This window comes from Pipistrellus hanaki (assembly GCF_964339955.1).
Source record: "Pipistrellus hanaki genome assembly, chromosome: 1".
Lineage (NCBI taxonomy): Eukaryota > Metazoa > Chordata > Mammalia > Chiroptera > Vespertilionidae > Pipistrellus > Pipistrellus hanaki.
The window spans coordinates 67,538,512-67,561,351 of record NC_140503.1 but is presented as its reverse complement, the minus strand read 5'-3'; the positions used below and the strand labels follow the sequence as shown (position 1 = coordinate 67,561,351).

At 44.4% G+C, this 22,840-nt stretch overlaps 1 protein-coding gene across 2 annotated transcripts; it reads right to left on the bottom strand.

The window, feature by feature from the left end:
• Nucleotides 1–17,012: 17,012 nt before the first annotated feature.
• Nucleotides 17,013–22,568, bottom strand: ACTC1 (actin alpha cardiac muscle 1). Of its 2 annotated transcripts, XM_084895405.1 has the most exons (7): nucleotides 22,218–22,568; nucleotides 21,488–21,638; nucleotides 20,038–20,362; nucleotides 19,216–19,377; nucleotides 18,908–19,099; nucleotides 17,905–18,086; nucleotides 17,013–17,342 (listed from the first exon to the last, which is right to left on the bottom strand). In XM_084895405.1, the coding sequence occupies exons 2-7, from the start codon at nucleotides 21,614–21,616 to the stop codon at nucleotides 17,199–17,201; spliced, it is 1,134 nt and encodes a 377-aa protein (XP_084751531.1). In that variant the 5' UTR covers nucleotides 21,617–21,638; nucleotides 22,218–22,568; the 3' UTR covers nucleotides 17,013–17,198. The 2 variants fall into 2 exon arrangements, with proteins under 2 accessions (XP_084751531.1, XP_084751530.1); XM_084895404.1 differs by lacking the exon at nucleotides 22,218–22,568 and having other exon boundaries at nucleotides 21,488–21,696.
• Nucleotides 22,569–22,840: the final 272 nt, after the last annotated feature.

Genomic DNA, 22,840 nt, shown 5'->3' with positions numbered 1-22,840 from the left:
GGTGGGCAGGGCGGGCAGGGCAGCAGTGCAGTGGTGGCGGCCAAGGTGGTGGCGGCGACTGCTTGCAGGAATCTTCCTGCAACGGGCCCCTAGTATGTGTGTGTATATATATATATATATATATATATATATATATATATATGTGTGTGTGTGTGTGTGTGTGTGTGTGTGTGTGTGTTTGTGTGTGTGTGTTCATATATATATATATATATATATATATATATATATATATCCCTTTGCACTCCACTGTCCCCTCTCAGGGGACATCGGAATTCTAGCAAATCACTTGGATGTCCCCTCTCAGGGGGGACATTGCAGTTTATTAGTGATTACGGGGAATTGAGTTAATTCAACGCACATGTCCGCCGCAAAGTAGCGTCGAGTAGCTGGTAGCCAATGTCCAGAATGGTTCGGAGTGCAAAGGGATATATATATATATGAATAGATACCAAAAACTAAATGTTAAATGAAAAAAAGCGGCATGCTGGAGGATAAGTAGAATATAACTCATTTGTATAAATGTTAAACAGAGAAAACAATAGCCTGTATTTTCTACATGGATATTTAGTAGATATGTGGATATTCAGTAAATGTATAAAAAATGCAGGCCATAGTTTAAGAATAAGCACCAATTTCAGGAGAGTGGAAGAAAAAACAGAGTCGGGAGTTGAGGAGGAGTACAAAGACATTTTCATTGTGTCTGAAGTATTTTTAACATTTTCTGAATGGCAGGCCTGGTGTTTAGTGTTGAAGATGACAGGATGAGCAGAAACAGAGAAGGTTTCTGTCTTCACAAAACTGTCTGAAGGGGAGTCAGATATTAATCAAATGATCATTTACAAAAACATAAATTATAGCTGTGATGAGTTCAGGAAAGGTGTGGGAGTGCAGGAGTCAGGAGAAAGGAAGCACTTTAATGTAGAGGCCAGCATGTGCCAGAGCCTGGCAGTGGAGTGGGTATAGAGAGGGCAGTCCCTATAGAATGGGGAGAGAGATAGAAAGGAACAGGGAGACAAGGCCAGACCATTTAGGTCATGTAGGACACGAAATGGGCTTTGTTTTTCTTTTTTTGTTGTTGTTGTTAACATTTCAAACATGTATAACCAATGAACATGACCTAAGTTTTTATTGGTATTTCACGTCAGAAACTTGAATCCACAGATATAAGCAGTATATAACCAGAAAGTTACAAGTAAACACAGATAATACATCCAAATTTCTGTTCACAAAGGTCACATATGCATGTATATGGATTAAAAGCGTGTGTTTAGATTATGGCCAAACTGATTTTAAATGCAGAAATGTAAAATTACATCTTGAAAATATGAAAAGATGGTTTACACACTTCAAAAATCAAATGTTGCTTATACCAGCTGTATGACAGCTATAGGATTTATTTTTAAAGCGGCAGAAAGCCATTGGAAGGCTCCTGGCATCACATAGGGACTCTAGGAGACGGCACTCCATGAGAAACTCTCTTGGGTAACGAGTGCAGTCCCCACCCCTAGAGCTCCGTTTCTTCAAAACTTCTGAGCTAAACCAGATGACAGAACATATGGGAGAACATATTTGCCAATGTTATCACAGATAAAGGTATAATCTCCAACATTTACAGGGAACTCATGCAACATAACAAAAGATAAACAATCCAATAAAAAAAATGGGCAATGGACCTAAATAGATATTTTTTGAAAGAAGATAGAAGGAAGGCCAAGAGACATATGAAAACATGCTCAAAGTAACTAATTATCTGAGAGATTCAAATCAAAATGACAATGCAGTACCATCTCACACCTGTCAGGATGGCTATCATCAACAAATCAACAAACAAGTGCTGGCGAGGATGTGGAGAAAAAGGAACCCTCCTGCACTGCTGGTGGAAATGCAATCTGGTGCAGCCACTGTAGAGAACAGTATGGAGTTTCCTCAAAAAAACTAAAAATGAAATTCCCATTTGACCCAGTAATCCCACTTCTAAGAATATACCACAAGAAACTAGAAACACCAATCAGAAAGGATATATGTACCCCTATGTTCATAGCAGCACAATTTACAATAGCTAAAACTTATAATAGAAACAGTTTAAATGCCCATCAGCAGATGAGTAAATTAGAAAACTATGGTACATCTACACAATGGAATACTAAGCTGCTATAAAAAAGAAGGAATTCTTACCATTTGCAGCAACATGGATAGAACTGGAGAGCACTATGCTAAATGAAATAAGCCAGGCAATGAAAAAAAAAACCACATAAAGAATAGTATAACCTGATGAATAAAAAGATTAGACACAGAGGCAGTGAAGCATCCAACAGATTCAAATTACTGTGGGAAGGCTGGAGAGTGCTGGGGAGGGGGTGGGGAAGGACTTGTATGCATGCATATAAGCACAACTAATAGACACAAGACACTGGGGGGAGGGAAGGAAGATGCAAGAGATGAAGACATGTGCCAGGGGGTAGGGAAGGCTGGGGGAAGGCCAATGGGGGGAAAAAGAAGATATATGTACTACTATTTGTAACACTTTAAACAATAAAATAAAATTTAAACCAGATGACAGACCTGGCTACCTTCCCCAAAAAACAGAGAGGCAGTACACGAAGCCTCTGTAAGTTTTGCCTCACTTCTTTCTCCAAACATCTTTTTTCCAGTGGTTCCCTGAGGCCTCTCCGAGGGCTCCCAGCTAACCTGAATATTCACAACTTGAACCATCTGAAAGAATTACTTGAGTTTTCACTGAAACCTCCCCTATATTTGTTAAGATGGAGCAAATAAATTACTGAAGGAAATGAATAGGATTGTAACATCTACAAAAGACAATTTGGAAACTAGATGGGGATATGACAGGGTCTTTTTTACAATTATCACTACTTTTATGTATATTTGATATTATTCCCAATAAAAAGTTTTTAAGGGGATATCTGAAAATTGATCATCATAAACAGTGATTTTCAAACTTTTCTCACCAAAAACATTTTATGTTGCAACCTGGTATATACATGGATAGGATGAAACAGAGTTCCACAACACATCATTCACCCTAACTACTATTTTACACTGAGAGGCCTAATTATTATGATCTCTGAACACATAATAATCTGGCCACTCTGTGTATATCCTATAAATAAAAGGTTAATATGCAAATTGGCCCCTCAACCAGGAGTTTGACCAACAGGCAGGCCAGCCAACCACCCATGTCCCCTCCTCCGGGGCCAGTCTATCCATACCTCACCCATGCACGAATTCATGCACCGGGCCTCTAATATGGCCACTCAGTGTATACTCTAATATAGTCTGCTAGAGGCATGAAATTCATGTATAGGGGGTCAGGAGGAATTTCCCTCAGGCTGGCCTGCACCCTCTCTAATCCAGGACCCTTCAGGGGATGTCCCACTACTAACAGTCAGATATCCCTCTTGCAATCCAGGACCACTGGCTCCTAACCATTCATCTGCCTGCCTGCCTGCCTGATAACTCCTAACCACTCTACCTACTGGCCTGATTGCCCCCTAACTGGTCCCCTGCTGGCCTGGTCACCCCCTAACTGGTCTCCTGCTGGACTAGTTGCCCCTAATTGCCCCCCTGCCAGCTAGGCCACCCTCTATCTGCCCCCCTGCTAGCTGGGATACCTCCTAACTGCCCCACTGCTTGCCTGGACACCCCTTTACTGTACCCCTGCCAGTCTGGTCACCCCCTAACTGCTTCTCTGCTGGCTTGCCTGATTGCCCCTAACCACTCTACCTGCTTGCCTGGTCACCCCTAACTGCCTCTGATTGCCCCCTAACTTCCCCCTGCCAGCCTGGCCACCCCCTAACTGTCCCCTTGTCATCCTGGATACCCCCTAACTGCCCCACTGCTGGCCTGGTCACCCCCAACTGCTCCCTTGCCAGCTTACCTGATTGCCCTTAACCACCTACCTGCCTGCCTGATCACTCCTAACTACCTCTGATTGCCTCCTAACTGGCCCCCTGCCAGCCTGGCTGCCCCCTAACTGCCCCCTTGCTGGCCAGGTTGCCCCTAACTGTCAGAAGGAAGTTGGACATCCAGAAGATGTCTGGTCAACCTGGTCTAATTAGCATAATAACCTTTTATTTGTATAGATTCTCTGCCCTGCTCGATTTCTTTCTTTTTTTTCTTTTCTTTTTTTCTTTTTTTCTTTCTTTTTAATGCTGCTTAGAATCTACTCAACTGATTTTAAGGCTCATTTAATGTCCCATGACCAACATATTGAAACACATACTTATCAACGGTGTCAAATTATTCTGGACAATTGAATATTTGCCTGTTGGCTTGGGTCAAGAGAAAAGTAGTGACTATTTTGGGAGGAATGGAGGAGAAAAGTCATGGAGATTTTTGCAATCTTCTTGGAAGAGTCTGACCCCCATCTGGCAAGGGGATGTCATCAGGGCTTAGCAAAATGAGAGAGCCTCACACGTTACCAGTTCTGAGCACGTGTCCCAGTTGCCCAGCTTTTCTTACACAGGTTCATTTGCCTTTAGAAACTATACTGCCAGTGAAGGGTCAGGGCCTGTCTGCTTCTGAGCAGCTTCTCCCCCACATGCCTCCTGTTTCTGCCTCCCCTGAGGTTCCAGCCAATCCTCAGGCATTTCTTTACCTTGTCAGATTATGAATTTATGTCCCCGTCTCTTTCCTCCCTCCCTCCCCCAAAATGGTGACTATTCTTCCAAATTCAGTGTCGTCAACAAAAGCAACATCTCCAAAAGAAGAGGGCTGAGGTCATGGCCAAGGCTCACTCAGTACTTCAATCCCATTAAAGCAAAGGTTGGCCTTGCAAACAGGGGACAAGCAGAGAGCCTGACATCTGAAAAAGAGGAGGTTGTAGGGTACATTTGAGTTCAATATTTAAGAATGAAATTTGAACTGTTCGGTCCTTCAACAAATAGCAACCATGTACCCACTGGGAAGGAAGGTGATAATATCAGGACCGAATCAATAATTCAAAGGGCATTATGAAAATACAGAAGAGACAGTACCTTGATCTGCTATGAAAAATAACCGCAGGGATGCAATTAAATAATGTTTTCAAAGGGGCCCACAAATTTGGCAATATTATATATGTGAACTCTTCACTGATTGTAAGCAAGCATTTGCATTGCCTGAACTTCCAAAAAAGCACATTTCCTCAGCTGATGCACATTTTGCTACTGGTGCCATGTGGAAGGCATTTCTGCTTCTCCTACAGAAAAAGCTGTATTTCTTTCAATATTAAGGTTAATAATGGCTGGGGCCCTGTAATCTACATGAGCAGGTTAATTCTCATGTGTCCTAGATAGTTGAGAGGGAAAGAGATTTAGAACTTTGGCTGAATGAGGATGCAGACACCGCAAGACTGGAAATGAAGGCGTGCAAAGGGAGCAAGGAGAAGCTGGGGAAGGGTCTCTGTGCCCCAGCTCAGCACCCAACGCGACAGCGTCCTCAGGGATGCCAGCTCACAGGTGTGTGGTTTAAGGTTTGATTATATTATGGCAATGGAAATATTTTGTCAAATAGTAACAGAGTTGCTATGACGGTGCTAGTAGGACACAAATCTTGAGTGTTTTTAGAAGTGGAGATATGGCTTACTAACTTGATCTCCTGTCCTGTTATCAAGGGCACGGATTTGCCCTGAGAAATGTTACAAAACATTCATAAGTGAATGAGACTATTTTTACCCATTCATTCAAAATGATGGCACATTTTGCCCAAAGGCAAAGAGGTGTGACCCTTATCATGGTTTCCTTCACCCTTCTGGGTTACCTTTGACTTTGTTGTAATGAAAAAGATGAGGGCAGAGAAGATGAGAAAGCAAAAGGCCCCTGTTTGCTAACCCTCTGCAATAAAGTCCTCACTGTTGTCTTCAAATATTTAAATGCTTCAATTTTTTAAGTCAAAACTGATAAATATGATTTAAGGTTTTTCATGATGATACTCTCTGGCTCTGTGCCAGACTCTCTATGCTAGAAAATCATCTATAATTTAAAAAAAAAGTGTAATATGCAAATCGACTGAACAACCAAATAGCAGAAGGACCATCCGGATGACCTTCCTGACGACCATGCATGACATGCACTGGTTCCAGGCCAGCAAGGCGGGTGCGAAGCCATTGGCCAGGGGCCCCGCCATCGCACCATGATCAGCCCACAGAGGGAGGCCCAGGCCACCCTCTGTAGGGCAATCAATGGGGGTTTGGGGGGATTTGAGATAGATTGCCCCACAGTGGGAGGCCCAGGCCAACGGCCAGCAGGGTGATCAGTGGGGGAGGGGAGAAGTTTCTGCATTTGCTCCAAAGAGGGAGGCCTAGGCCACACAGCCAGCAACGCTGTGGTAGGTGTGTGGGGTTGGCCAGTGATTGCTCCACAGAGGGGGCCCAGGCCAGCCAAGCGATGGCACTCCACACCTTTCATCTACAGAAGGAGGAAACCAGTGGCAGGGAAGAGGGGCAGCATCACAACGGTTGGCAAGCAGTGGCTTTGGTAGGGGCAGGGCCAGCTGCTGGAAGCCAAGAGAAGGAAAGCCTTATATGCCCTAATCACCAGCCAGGCCTAGGAACCCTATCCGAGGGTTCCCGGATTGTGAGAGGGTGCAGGCCAGACTGAGGAACACCCCCACCTCCCTCTCGTGCATGAATTTCATGCACCAGGCCTGATTTAATAAGTCTAGTAATAGATACAGAAAGAAGAAAATAAGCACACGAATAATTTGAATTATGATTAGCATGAAATTGCAGAACAGACCAAAATAATCTATAGTGACAGAAAGAGCAGTCTGGGGTTGAAGTGGAGAGGATTAAATCTGGAAGAGCAGGAAAGAATTTTGGGGATTAGGAAATGTGCTATATTTTTATTGGTGGTATGGTTACATTTGACAAAACTCATTGCATTACGTACTTAAAATGAGCATGTTTTATTGTATGTAAATAGCACCTGAATAATGTTAACGCAAAAAATAACATATGTGATATGGAGAAAAGGAACCAAGAGTGGAAGCAAAAGAGGAGTCCAACTTAAATGAGGTCTCAAGAAGGTTTCTCTGTGCAAACGAGCTTCTCAATGTGAAGAAGGAAGAGGCCTGTGCAGAAGGCCTGATCATTTTCCTTATTTTTCTTACAATAGAGGACTTTATTAAGACAAAAGTCATAATTTCGCTCTCCTCTGAAGAGAAGGCATATGCCACCAGATGGTCCCCCCAAAGTCCTTCTCGATGACAATATAGAAGACTAAGTGCTAAAGGATATGCTGTTTCTTTTTAAGGTAATAAAGTGTTCTAAAATTGACTGTGGTGATGATGGCACTTAATCTGTAAATATACTAAAAACCCCCACACAGTTCACAGTTCAATTGTACACTCTACCTGAGTGAATTGTATGGTATGTGAAATATATCTTGAAGCTTTTTTTAAAAAATAAGGTAATATAATTATATGATGAAATAGATTTGGGTGCAAACTTTGGACATAGATTAAAGCAAAATATCCTGGATAAAATCCTACATTTTTACTTTCTTAGCATCTTACTCACATGTTGAACCAACAAGATGTAGCTGGAGTAACTTCATATAGATTTTCTGTTTCATTCATATGCCCAAGAAAAACAAAACTCCCCCACACTAAAAAAGTTAAATAAAATTACCCAATAATAGATTTTTCATTTCTGATGGCATAGCACATTGGACACCCTGAAAAACTGTCCCAACTGATTACATTTGTTATTTGAAATGTATTATTCAGCTGACGTGACATCATCTCAGAGCCCTAAAACAAAGTGAAATCCTGTGGAGGTGAGTGTCCAAAGCTAACGGTGACAGTCAGAATAAGCTAGGTTATGCAGTAGCAGCAAGCACTATTGCTGTGGTTGACATAACGACAGTTTATTTCTCATTCATGCTTCATGTCTGCAGGGACCCTACCCATTCTAATCCTGTGGGGAACTGGGCTGATGGAGACTTCCATTCAAGATGTGCATATGTGGCAGACTTTTGATTCCTTAGATCATACTTAATTCTCTTAGAGTGTGGTTATATAAAACCCTAATATGTAAAAAGATGAAGTAGTGGAACAACCAAACAATCCGTTGCTATGATGTGCGCTGACCACCAGGGGGTTTGCACAGAACATGGCAGGCATCAGCATCAGGCAGCAGAGTGTGAAACATGGGGGGCCTCGGCCATAGCAGGATGGTGGAACAGATGAGCTGGGGCACCACACCAAGGTGGGGTGCTGGTAGTTGTCATCTGGGCGAGTCTCTGGCGGTTACTGAAATTTTTTTGCTCCCCGGCACCATGATCTGGCCTAGCCCTCGCACCTGCTTGGCACCAGTAGGTGCCAGTGGGTGCAAGTGGCAGCTGCTGACCCAATTGCCTATTGGGGTTTCTCCACCTCCCTCTGCTCCTGAGGGGTAATTGGGGCAGCAGCTGCTGGCACCAGCCCCAATCGCTCTGTACAGTCCGCTGTGGGAGTGGCAGCTGTGGTGCATGGAGCAGGACTGCCAGCAGACAGTTGACTAAGAGGCTGCGGTGGGAGGAGCCAAGCTGAGGTGCAGAGGATGGGCCAAGACCCACCCCCTGTGCCCACTGCAGCCACACTGCCCACAGTTCCTTGCAAGGTGCATGAATTCATGCCCTGGGCCACCAGTATGATATATTTTTTGTATTGTCCCTGTTAAGATTTATATTTAAAGTAAAAATTCATCACGTTCTTCCTACTGAATCCTTCACCCCTACCAACCTACGGTTTTCTTTTTAAAAACTAGAATCCTCGTATTATATTTCAGTGATGGAGCTTCCCTTAAGTATTAAAATCAAACCAATTATTATAACACAATGGAATTGACACTCTAGGGTAATGGGTATAAAAGAGAGTATGGCTACCCTTTAGTGTAAGATTTAAACAGTTTTAAAATAAGTTCCTTCAACTGGAGAGGAGGCTCAAAGTGGCATGAAAAGTGCTTCCTACACTGAAAATTCAGAAAGCCAATTTAGATGTTTGAAAAGGCTCTCTAATATAAGGCCATGGTGATTGTTAATTAAAATCTTTAAACCCTTTATCATGGAGTCATACTTTTTCTTAATTCATGCATCTATTGAGGTCTCTCTCTCCTTTGGCAGATGGAGGAGGACCTCGCTCTACATTCTCAGCCTTTGGAGTATGTGCTCCCTCAATTCTGTCATTGCTCTTGGACTACTGAGTCTTTCAGTGAGGATTGCTGCTCACTGGACCATTCTGGACCCAATTGCCAGAATTTACCTTCTTTAAATATCATTCAGTGGACCATTTCTCTACTCTGGAGATGTCATCAGCAAAAACACACACATTCTCTCATATCAAATCCAAATTTCCACCCTTGTCTTTCAATTCTTCCATCACACACACAGACACACACACACACACACACACACACACACACACAAAACGTGTGTATGTGTGTGTAATATATGATTTTGTATTGTATACTATATATAAGAATATTAATAACAATGATTATAGGACATTAATTAAAGTCCTACTATGTGTTAAGGCCTGAATATAAGATCTACTTTATCCCATTTAATCCTTACAGCAATTTTGAAGGGCAGGTCTATTATCCTTTGTGTTTTATAAGCACCCACACAGCACATCTGTATTTCCAAAGCCCATGCTCTAGCCCTATCAAGTCACAATTGACCTCACTGCTTCATCCAAGTGCATACCCTCTGCTCTAGTCAGGTCTCCCCAACACCTTCCTGTCCCCTAAACTACCCTCTGCTCATTCAATACCTCTCTTTCTCCCAGAAAACCCTTAACACTTTTCAAGACCAAAAGCAAACCCCATTTTTGAATGATACCTTCTTTCCAATGTAGGACTGGAGATGTGCTTGGATCATCTTGAAATCTGAATTTCCTTGGAAACATATAGTCCACTCAAGCCAGCAGTCCTCTTCTTGCCTGCCCCTATCCAACCCACCAGCACATCCTGCCATCGAAGCTTAGAGAACCCATCTCAACTTTGTCCCCACTCTGTCCATCTCCATGGCTTCCTTCAGGTCCAAGCCCCAGCGACTCTCACCTGCACCAGTGTAAGAGCCTCCCATGGCTTACTAGCCTCCACTTTTGCTTTTCCAATCCAGTCCCCATGTGGCGCCTAGAATGAGCATTTAAAATATGTTTTATATTTTCATGTTTAAAACCCTTTATCATAATTCTGTCACACAATAGAATTCAAACTTCTCATCACAGTCTATAGGCCCCACAGGATGGGTGTTCTGACTATGTATCCGGGGTCACTTACTCTTCTCCTCCTCAGCCCCTCATTGCTCTCCATCCACTTGGCTCTTCTCACTTCTTTGAACCTGATGGACTCTCCTACCTCTGAGTCTTTGCAGGTATTATTTCCACTGCCTGCTTTTCCATTCTTCAGGTCTTAAAATCAATGTCAGTCTGCTCTTTAGGAATACAAGTAAAGTGCAGCTAAGTGTAGTTATAATAAGGAAGGCAGGGAGAATGTTCTGGGTAGCCCACAGTGGGTAGAAGACACTGAAAAAAGTCCAAAGAGTAGATCCTAGTGTTAAAGATTTCTTGGGTAAATTTTACTACTTTGCCTAAAGCTTTTATTATTTTTTTCTTTTATCTTTTTTTTCCAGGTTTGGTTTTAAATTCCCTTCATGATGTCTGCTCTATCATACCCTATATGACACCTACCCTGTCACTGCCCAGTAGTCTTTCCAAAGTTCAAGTTAATCTTTCTGCATTAAGCACTAAACCTGTACACCCAGCTGCTTGCTTACTCTTGACTGCAGAGGCCATTTCTCATTTACTCTTAATGCCATATTTTAATTCAGCTTTACTGCAACCTTCCCTTGGGCTTGTTTTCTTTCTGTCTCTTCTCTCCAACCCTGATTCCCCAGGGTAGAGCAATAAGCAAACAACACTGCGGAGGAACATGCAGCCCACTCCTGCTTAATTCTCACCTAACTCGGCTCCCCTTCCCATACAGGGGAGAGGACCCAGAGTCCTAAGGATTCAGAGATCTGTACTTGCTCTGAAGCTCTTTATCCTCCTTATTAACCTTTCTTGCATCTATTGCACACAGAGCGGATAAGTGAACTGCAAGAAACATCTTCAAGCATCAGATTCACCAGTGAGCAAAGGCATACTTTTGCAGTCTCCCCCAGAGCTTTTTTCCTGCGTCTCTTTTCATGTGAGTTTGGTTGCCATAGCAACAGCCAAACTCTGCTGGAGAGATTCCTTCTATAATGAGCCTGGAAGACCCTAGGATGAATATAGACAACCTTTGCTGTTTTAGGCCTAAAATACTAAAAATTTCTTCCCTACCTATCTTTTACTAGGAAATATTTGTAGTATTTATATCATTTTAATTCTGACTTATTATTTCCTCTTAAATACTTGGATAAATTGGTCATATAGAGAGCACTGGGCTCCCGAGCCCCTGGGCCACACTATAGACTAGGAAAAAAATTGATCAATCACACGTATCAACATCCAAATATTCTTATTCTTGCCTCCCAGTTTTGTTTGAGTCAAATCATTGTTCTTCTCAAGTCCATCTCAGAACCTGCTAAATCAAACAAAACTCCTGAACTGGAAGTTAGAGCCCTTCAACACTTGGTCCCCCTGCAAACTACCTTAATCTCTGGTTCCAGCTCCTTGGGTATGGTGTGCATGTCAGTTTGTTCCCTTCCTTTGGAGAATTACCCCTCTCCCACTCAATGCTATTGATGGTTCTCTATGGCAGGGAAAATTGGAATTTCTGACAGAACTATATGGGAAGACACTCCTTTGGTACGGAGGCTGCTAAGTTAGTTGGTAAATTGTGAATCTTGGGCCATGATGTCCAACATGTAGAAAATCCATTAGTCTGTTTGAGCTAACATAACATAATAGCATGGACTGGGTGGCTTAAACAATAGAAGTTTATTTTCTCGCAGTTCTAGAGCATAGAAGTCAAAGACCAAGGTGCCAGCAGCATTGGTTTCTGGTGAGACCTCTCTGCCTGGCTTGTAGATGGCTACTTCTTGCTTTGTCTTCACCTGCACTTTCCTCTGGACATGCACAATTATGGTGTTCCTTCCTCTTCAAATGAGGACACCTATCTTATTTGATTAGGGCCGACTGATGACATCATTTAAGCCTTAATTACCTCCTTAAAGGCCCAGTCACATCAGGGAGTTAGGGTGTCAGCACATGAATTTGGGGGGATATAATTCAGTCTATAACAGATCCCATAGAAGAAATGAAGAGGAAGGTAGAGCCCCAGTGACACTGTTTCAGGGCCTGGGTTAGTGAATCAAGTCTACCCTTTTAAATATTCCATTTTCTTTGCAATTTTCTTTTTCTCTCTAACTCTACTCTCTTGATTATTTAAACACATCTACATAACAACCATTGCTAAGAAATGACAATTGTTTAAAAAAATGTTTTGGTGTGTTAGAAATGAACAAAAACACTCTTTTCATTATAAGTTGAGAAGAAATATCATGATCTGTATATATTTTTTACATTGTATCTTAACTGCAAACATATCCACTGTAGACATCTCTATTATTTTGCACATGTGGAGGTGGTCTTAAGAAAAACTGTCACCTTAGTACCATCATTAAGCACAATTATTAGAAAACTCAGCTGTTCTAATATCTTACACCTCATCATTAGTTGGGATGAGAAAACTTTGGGATTCAACAAGAATCTGCATGCTTATCACTTCTGAAAGCTGATTCTAAAAAAATTTCTACTTTAAAGTAGGAATGATTGAGGAGGATCCAAGATGGCTGCACAGGTAAACACCTAACCGCAGCCGCACACAACAATTTCAATAAAATACAACTAAAATATAAAATGGACATTACCCAGAACTACAGGAAAGTCAACTGACTGGAAATTCTACAACGAGAAGCAAGGAGAAAACCAGAAGGAAGAGCAGAGGAGCTGGAAAAGCCCAAGGTACGGAGACGTGGCACACGTGGAGAGGACGGAGCCGGAGAGGAGGGGGAGGCATTCCCTAGCGGGAAGGAGATAAAAGCTCTGGACTGTGCTGAACCCCAGACCCGACAGCGCTGAACCCCAGTTCTAGGCCAGACCCTGGGGACCCAGGTTCAAACAGAGGGAGCCTGGGCTGTGAGGCAGAATTCCAGAGGAGCGGCGAAAGGCAGAGCCCCCGAAGGCGCACATTGTGCGCAGAGAAGGGACTGTTGGCTATGCCATGGGATTGCCCTGGCAGGAAGGAGACAAAAGCTCCAGACTGCTCTGAACCCCACTTCCAACCCCACTTCCAACTGAACTGAACCCCAGTCCCAGGCTCATTGCGGGAGAGACTAGACTGTTTGGTAGCAGGCAAAACAGGAGGGCACCTCACTCTCAGAGGTGCTTGCAGCTAGAACTGAAGGACCCTGAGAAACACTGAGTCTCAGGAGCCACATAGGGCTGACTGAAGCCAAGGCTCCACCCTGAAACTCCACCCTATCCAGGCAGAACACAGAGACTTTTAAGGCTACCAACTCAGGGAAGCTGCAAAAATGCCAAGACAAGGAAATAGATCACAAACAAAAGAAATGGAGGATAAAAAGCGACTGGATATAGAGTTCAAAACCACACTTATAAGGTTATTCAAGAATCTCCTAGAAAAGGCCGATAAAATAAACGAGACCTATGAGGATATGAAAAGGGATCAACTAGAAATAATAAGGGATCAACAAGAAATAAAGAATACATTGTCTGAAATAAAAAATATTATACAGAGTCCTAAAAACAGTATGAAAGATCACAAGAATCAAGTCAAAGATTTGGAACATAAAGAGCCAGAAGACACTCCTCCGCAGAAGCTAGAAGGCAAGAGAATCCAGAAAGTTGAAGATAATGTAAGAAACCTCTGGGACAACTTCAAGCGAACCAACATCAGAATTATGGGGGTCCTAGAAGATGAGAGAGAGCAAGATATCATACTGAAAACATACTGAAAGAAATAGTGACAGAAAACTTCCCCCACCTGGTGAAAGAATTAGACTTACAAGTCCAGGAAGCGCACAGAACCCCAAACAAAAGAAATCCAAAGAAGACCACACCAAGACAAATCATAATTAAAATTCCAAGAGCAAAAGACAAAGAGAGAATATTAAAAGCAGCAAGAACAAAGTAGGTAGTTACCTATAAAGGAGCACCTATACGATTGTCAGCTGATTTCTCAACAGAAACCATGCAGGCCAGACAGGAATGGCAAGAAATATTCAAGGTGATGAATAGCAAGAACCTACAGCCAAAAATAATCTACCCAGCAAAGCTATCACTCAGAATCGAAGGCCAGATAAAGAGCTTCACCAATAAAAAAAAAGCTAAAGGAGTTCGTCACCACCAAACCAGAATTATATGAATTGCTGAAGGGGGTTCTTTTGGAAGAGAAAGTAAATAAAGATAAAAACTATGAACAACAACTGTGTAACTATCAACAAGTGAATCTAAAAACAAAAATTTTTTTTTTTTTTTAAATCTGATGAACAATATTAACTGTTGAATATAATAGAATCAGAGGTATGGAAGGGGAATGAATTGACGATTCTCGGGGAAAAGGGAAGAGGGGGGTGTGGGAAGAGACTGATCATAAATTGTGCACCTATGGATGAGGACAATGAGGGGTGGGGAAAGGTCAGAGGGTGGGGTGGGAACCTGGTGGAGGGGAGCAATGGAGGGAGGGGAAAAAAGAGGAATATCTGTAATAATATGAACAATAGAGATTTATAAAATAATAATAATAATAATAAAGTAGGAATGATTATACCCATTCCCTTTACATTTATACAAAGAAAGAACCATAGGTGATACCCAGCCAGTTGTCTAAACGTGAAGGATTAATACTATATTAGAGGTTCAATTCATAATACTTATTGTATTCAATTTGAGAGATGAAAAATAAAGACACAGATACTGGCGAAATCATATCTCCCCATTTTTGCCCCAAATCAATGTCTCTGACTGAAACCGGAGAGGAGAGGATGGAGCTGGAAAGGAGGGGGCAGCTGAGTGCCTAGCTGGCGTAAGCCAATTTACCTGTGCTACAGGATATAATTAAGGGGGGCAAAAGTAAAATCTACGATAAACTTTAAATCTTATCTATAGAAAATGCCACCAAATTTATTTATGATGTAACCCTTAAGGCAGAGAAAAACTTCCACTCAGCTATGCTAAGTATGGAACTCTAAATTCTGAGGTTGTTAAGCACAGAAAGTGGGCCCTGATCCCTCTTTATGTCCCCTGGACCTACTATTATCTTTCTTGGTTCAGAGTCAGGAATCGCAAGGTATCTTTTAGCCCAGGCCAGATAGTTCTGTTTGTTGGAGCATCATCCCAATACACCAAGATTGAGGGTTTGGTCCCTGTTCAGGGCATGTACAGGAGGCAATCAATGCATGCATAAATGAATATAACAACAAATCGATGTTTCTGGCTCTTTCTCCCTTCCTTTCTCTCTCTATAGAATTAAATTTTTTTTTAAAAAGAGATATTTTTAATGAATAAGATAAAGACACATTAAACTTGTACGATGACAGCTTACTAAGGATGTGTCTGATGAGCCTAAAATACCCAAAATTTCCAACCCAGACTCCCAAAGGGTATGTGATAGAATGGGGTTACTCTTGATAGGCCGTGACTAAAGTTTTACATCTGCATAATTATGTTTATAAGTTTAGTTGTAAACTTTATGACTAAAGTTTTAAGACTGAAAATGCAACATTAGGCTGAATATCAGAAACTCTGGATTTTTGTCTGGGGAATCAAAAAAAACAAATTGCTTAATTGTTAATGACCTTTGAGTGCAACTGGTACATTGTTAATTTGAAAATGAAAAAGATTAAAGTGTCTCAATGAAGTTATAGTCTGTCTCTACAAACTGATTTCCTAAAAGTTCATCAGCTCTCACCAACCTACCCTGAACACTGGCTTCCTTCCTTGTATTCTGGCTTCTGCCCCATTTCCTTCAGCTGAGATTTCCTCCTTGCTCGTCTCTCCTCTCTAGTTCTTGACCATTCTTTAAGACCCAGACCCTTATCTGTCTCCTTGAAGCCACATACATTGGGGGTTCACATGGAATGTATGTGAGCCCCTCAAGGACAGAGCATGCTTATTTTCTTGAGTACTGTCCTCAGCACTTCCCCCTGACATATTGCAGAGAGCCCTGAAGTGGGAAAAAAGGAATATTGTGGCTTTACCCTCCCCTTCCTCCCTCAGAACTTCCTAGCCTTCACTCAACTCAACCCAAGATCCCTAGATTTCAAACAGGTGAAGAGACTGAAGACCTCTGTCCCACAAGTTAGTCACTGATTAGGCAGGAGTTTCTGGCACCCGTTTCCTCCGCTTATTTTGAACCTGCCTGGTGGTCCTGACTTGTTTGAAATGGGTCATGCCAGGCTTAACTGTCAGCTGGCTTCACTGTCTCACCGCTAACATGCACAATCCACAGGAAGACAACTGTAGAGTCCAAGAACTGAGTATTTAACCTAATTTATATAAAATAATCTTTGACTTTCTCACTACCAATATATAGGGTGTCCCCAAAACATGTATACAACTTTAATAGCTGATAACTCACTTAATTTTGAAAATGAACTGTATGCTAATAAACACTGACCTCTTAATCATTCCAAGTGTGTATACATAATCATTCAAAGTGTGTATATGTGGCTTCTGCAAAGTTATGAAAACAGCTTCAACATAAGCTAAAGCAATAATTTTCAATAACATTCATGGTAACCAATCTTAGAGAATTGTTTTATCTTCCATTTCTTGCACATGTGAAACTATACCTAATCTTTTCAGGTATGGAATAGATTCGTGATTCTATACCAAAATGTAAAATCAAAATTTAGTGTCATAACTCCCAGCTAAATGTCACGCTAACCCACTTGATGATCTTTGTGGTGGTATCATATCACAGTGCACACAGTGTCAGAGCCATCAATCTAGGAGCTCTCTGTCAAAAATACGTGAACACTGGCCATACTCCAAGCCTACCCCAAAAGGAAGTAAAAGAGGCGTTTGTAGGTTGCAAGTCCTGGTCTGGTTTATTTATAAAGCAATAAATATTAGAAGCACAAATAAGCTGCACGTGTGTAAACAAACTGTACAATGGTTGATGAGAGATGAAGGAGGGTGGGTCGGAAGACTCCAAGAAGCATAACACTGTCATCCTGAATTTAAGGTAGACTAAAAGAGGAGACACCTTAGAAGCATTTGCGGTGGACGATGGAGGGGCCTGCCTCATCGTACTCTTGCTTGCTGATCCACATCTGCTGGAAGGTGGACAAGGAGGCCAGGATGGAGCCCCCGATCCAGACAGAGTACTTGCGCTCAGGGGGAGCAATAATCTGCAGAAAGAAAACAGAAACTTCCAGGGAACGCTGAAGCTCCAAGCAACAGAGCATGCCGCATGTTGGGGAGCCTCACCAGAAAAAAATAGTAGGTATTAACTCACTGTAGTGTAAGGTACTTCATACCACAAGTTAATAGAGCTGAGTCAAGTTTTATGCACTTCCCACTACTTCATTACTCCTATTATCAAAGACTTTACAAAATAGAATTTCCCACTTCTCTGAACTCAGGTATAATGTGGCAACAAACTAAAAGGCCCAATGTTGGGAACTTTTAAAATGTGTTCAAAGATTTAGGTGGTTTTTTGTGGGGTTTTTTTGTTTTGTTTTGTTTTTGTCAAAGATTTGTTTTTATCCACAGCTTGAAATCATTTTTAAAGTCTCCTATCTTGGGGAAAATGCTAGAAAGATCGGAAAGGAAAAAAAAAAGTGCTAGAGAAGCTAAAAGGTAAAGGTTTGAGTAGGCAAGAAGCTAAGTGTGAGGAGAAAGGAGTTAGGAATGCCTTCTGCTTGGAATGCCAAGACCTGCTTCAGCTCGCCCAGCACAGGGGTTCTTTACCTTAATCTTCATGGTGCTGGGAGCCAGGGCAGTGATTTCCTTTTGCATGCGATCAGCAATCCCAGGGTACATCGTGGTACCTCCAGATAGGACATTGTTGGCATACAGGTCTTTGCGGATATCAATGTCACACTTCATGATGCTATTATAAGTTGTTTCATGAATGCCAGCGGATTCCATACCTAGGAACAAGTTTTTGTTTAAAAAAAAAAAAAAATCAAAGTGCACTTAGGCCAGGGGCCATCGTGGAGGGGTGGAACAAGACTCCTCTGTGTCGGTAAACTGTCACCAGTTGTCTCTGAAACATGTGCTCCTTTATCAGACACACTGAAGACATTTGTGGAACAGGTGTCCCTAAAAGTGTTCACAGTTAGCCCACAGCAGACTGCCAAGAAATGAACAATTGTGTCTAGCACCTGTTGGAAGCAAACACTTGCTGTATCCACCAGGTGCATGGTGCATGGCAATGTATTGTAAAAGGATAAGACACACATTTAAGTTACATCCATGCAAGTTTTATTTATGCAGCAAAATAAGATCCTCACAAGCTTCCTCCTGTCAATCATCCCTTAGGTGAGATGTTTGGCGACATAGAAATATCACTCCAGTTATCACTGTGAGTGTGACTGCTATTATATGTAACAATGAGTAACTTAAAAGGCAAGTCCAGCTATTGGTAATGAAGCTGATTGGAATGAATCAGCACCCTCGAGTAATTGAGTAATCTTTCCTGCAGATACGGATTATTCAGGTCCTACTCTGTCTCATCCTTTCTTTTGAGATGACATCTGAGTGTCATTTCATTTCAACGGGACACAACAGTGATGGCCACCCCTTTAATGAGCCATCAGAACCTGAGACTGAGCTGTGTGGGACTCCAAGCTACGATTTCTTTTCATTCAAGGGTCCCTTTCATCCTTCTTCCTCATAATAGGTTTTACTCTGGGACCTCCCAAGATTTGCAGGGAAAGGCTGTGCCTCTGCCCCAGACCCTACAACTCACCGATGAAGGAGGGCTGGAAGAGTGTCTCGGGGCAGCGGAAGCGCTCATTGCCAATGGTGATGACTTGGCCATCGGGTAGTTCATAGCTCTTCTCCAGAGAGGACGAAGAAGCAGCTGTGGCCATCTCATTCTCAAAATCCAGAGCAACATAGCACAGCTTCTCTTTAATGTCACGGACAATTTCACGTTCGGCTGCAGAAATAGAGTACCCCAGTCAAGCTCTGAAGAGTGAAGTCACCTGTGGGAGGTAGATGGACTCAACAGTGAAGGAAAAAAACAGTGTTGCAGCACATGAGACACACACTCACCGGTGGTGACAAAGGAGTAGCCACGCTCAGTGAGGATCTTCATGAGGTAGTCAGTGAGATCCCGACCGGCTAGATCCAGACGCATGATGGCATGGGGCAGAGCGTAGCCCTCATAGATGGGGACATTGTGAGTCACGCCATCCCCGGAGTCCAGAACAATGCCTGTCAGAGGGAACAGACAAGGATGAAGTAAATACCTGATGACACCACTGCTTTTAGCCTACTGCTTTATGGACAAGATAAACTAGCCCTGGGCATGGATCCAGATGAAATTAGATCCTTTACACACAAAGAATAAAAAAATGAGCATAACGAATGGTAAATCTGAAGCCAGCCTTGGCTCATCTTTTTAAATATTGCAGTAGAATTTCCCTAGGACACTCAAGCGACCATCCCTTTCATCAGCCTGTAGCACATTGTGTAAGCACCCAGGCGTGTTTTTCTTTCCTCCCATCTAACTAACATGTGTTTCTCTCTCTTTTGACTCACACCCTGTGGGGAATGTGGGTTCTCCTTGGCAATATTTACCAGGGGCTGTGATGGTATGAACACATACCAATGATGGTGGCATTCCAGGCTGATACTGTAGATTGTACGGAGGCTCATCACGTGACATCACTGTTTCTTTCAGTTCTCAGAAATACACGTGCTCTGAAACTAACCTCAAGGAATGATGGTTTCCTTTCTCTCTTAGCGCCGACACCTTCCCATGGAGTATGGGAGAAGGGATCATTCATTTTCAGCTGGGGACACTGATTCACAACAAGGTCAAGGACTTGGGAATGTGATTCATCAGTGACTGTCCCCAGAGCCCAAACATACCTGTGGTACGGCCAGAAGCATACAGGGACAGCACCGCCTGGATGGCCACATACATGGCAGGGACGTTGAAGGTCTCAAACATGATCTGGGTCATCTTCTCACGGTTGGCCTTGGGGTTCAGCGGGGCCTCGGTGAGCAGAGTTGGGTGCTCCTCTGGGGCCACACGGAGCTCGTTGTAGAAGGTATGGTGCCAGATCTTCTCCATGTCGTCCCAGTTGGTGATGATGCCATGCTCAATGGGGTACTTGAGAGTCAGGATACCTCGTTTGCTCTGGGCCTCATCTCCTACATAGGAGTCCTTCTGACCCATACCCACCATGACGCCCTAAAAGAAGAAAAAGATGGGGCAATCAAGCTTCCACTGTGTCAGGAATATAATTGGTGCCTTATAAATTTACATCTAACTGCCCAAGTCAAGGAACACCTTATAAAGGCCAGACACACCAAACAATAGGATTTTATCCCAATTTAGAAATATCACTTAAAATCAATCTAGTACTTTTCCCCACTATCATTCCCCCCACGTCCCCCAAAAAAGTATAATTCTACTGCTTAGAATATAACTGCGGGTGAGGGGAGACAATGCTATTTCACTGAAGTAGAGCTTCGCCTCGTTTTAAAAATACCATAATGCCTTCATTAAATTACTAAGCTCATCCCCCATGTCAACTGGAATTTAAATGACTACGTTGTGAAGTGACTGGATTCATGACACATTGTATTTCTCCTAAGAAAAAATTTTGACATTTATCAAGTAGCGCTTGGCTGCTGGGCCACTTCCACGCTGCCAGGGAAGCCAGCCTGCCAGGGGCTGTCCTGCCCATCACTCTCCAGCCCCGAGCACAGCCATCCTCTCTGGCAGCCTGTCTGACCAGGCATGTGGCAAAGGCAGCGAGGGTGGCATTTCTCTTCATAAACAAGGTGGGATGTCACTATCACCATGGCACCTCCTGCCTCTGTCACGTCTGGCTTCTAAAAATGCCAACAGCCAGGAAGCAGATAGATTACATCTTTTTTTCGGGAGCCCAGTACACTGGCTGTGAACAAGGGCGAGGAATGTGGCTGGGCTCCTGCTGGGCGGAGAGAAGGTTTAGTCTTATGTTTCGAACAGGACTGAAAAGAGAGGCCAAGAAGTGAGAGTGGGGAGTGCGAAAGATAGAGGAGAAGACCCTGAGGACTGGACATGCAGGTCAGGAGCAGAGGGGAGAAATGGCTGCCTTTTCCGACCAGATAGTGGGAGCCCTTGGAGAGCTGTGTCCCTGCAGTGAAGGGAAACGGCCCACGTCACACTCTCCTTCAGTGGAGGGAGTGAGAACAGCTTGCCTTGACTTGGGCCTGAAGCTAAATCATCTTTCACTTATTTGACCTAAAGAGTTCATGAAGCAGGAGGCTCTGGTGAGACATTCCCTGGTCTGCCTGCTGCAGAGCGCGGGGCGGGCGGGAAGGTTACCTGGTGGCGAGGACGGCCCACGATGGACGGGAAGACGGCGCGGGGCGCGTCATCGCCCGCGAAGCCGGCCTTGACCAGCCCGGAGCCGTTGTCGCACACCAGGGCGGTGGTCTCCTCGTCGTCGCACATCTTGGCACGGTTTCAGCGGGGTCTGCGGGTGGAGAAGAGGGGCGGCCCGGGCTCAGCGCCTGCGGGGTCGGCCTGCCACAGAGCTCAGGGGCCGCAGGGTCGCACAGCCACCTCTCTGTCCCTCGAAGCAGCAGAACAGAAAGGGTGGGAGGAGCAGCGGACGTTGGGGAGGTTGGGGGTCTGAGTGCGGAGAGAAAGGGGAGGAATGACCAGGCTCCCTGACCCGGAGGCTCGCCCTCTGTCTCAGGTGCAAGGAGGGACGGTTACCTCTCACGGCCCTCCCCAAAGGTCCTCCCCATTTGCACCTTTTCACAAATTGGGAACCCACGTCAGCCCCATCCACACCCCCCATCCATGCCGCGCCCCAGCAGGAGGGGAGAGCGCACAAGAGCAGGAACCTCCAACACCCAGTGGGGGCCCATGGGGTTCCCCTTCCGCGCTCCCCTCTCCAGGGACTTCCAGGGCGAGAAAAGTTAGAATCAGATGGAAAAGTTTGGTCTTGAGAAAAGTTAGAATCAGAAAAGTTTGGTCCTAAAGGAGAGAGTGCGGAGCGGCGGGCAGGGCGGTCCCAGAGGCCGGGAGGCCGGGCGGGCTGACTCACCGGGCACGGGGCGGGCGGGCTCGGCTCGGCTCGGCGGGCGCTGGCGGCCGGCGCGGGGCGCGCTGCTTTATACGCGCGGCTGGACGACGGGGTCAGTCGGAGCGGCCGGGGGCAGGGGTGGGGGGCAGCCGGCCACCTTGCCTTATTTGGTCGCCTTCGCACCGCCGAGGAGCGCCGAGGCCATTCATGGAGCCAAGGGCAGGGAAGAGGCTCGGCCAGGGGCCCCCAGACCATGTAAGGAAGGGGAGGGGGCAACCAGGGCATGGCCAAATAGGGAGCCGGGGAGGGGCGGGCGGGAAGGGTTGGGGGCAGGGAACACGACGTGCCGCCAGCCCTCCCCCGCTCCCCAGTGCCGGTGGTGGGGGTGGTGGGGGTGATCCCTGGGTGTGCCTCCGAAGCCCCGCCAGCCGGAGACAATGAGCAACACATAAGCGGGAAGCCTTGGCACCCTGCCCTCCGCTGAGGGGTCCCGACAGGTGGGCCAAGGCTCAGAGGCAGCCGGCAGCTTCTCCTCTTCCCCATCGGACAACGGGGACTGGAGAAGCAGAGGCTGGCAGTCCCCGGGGACCACAGGGCAGCCCCGCAGCGCCAGCGGGCGGCCAGGAAAGGGGCACCTGGTGGTC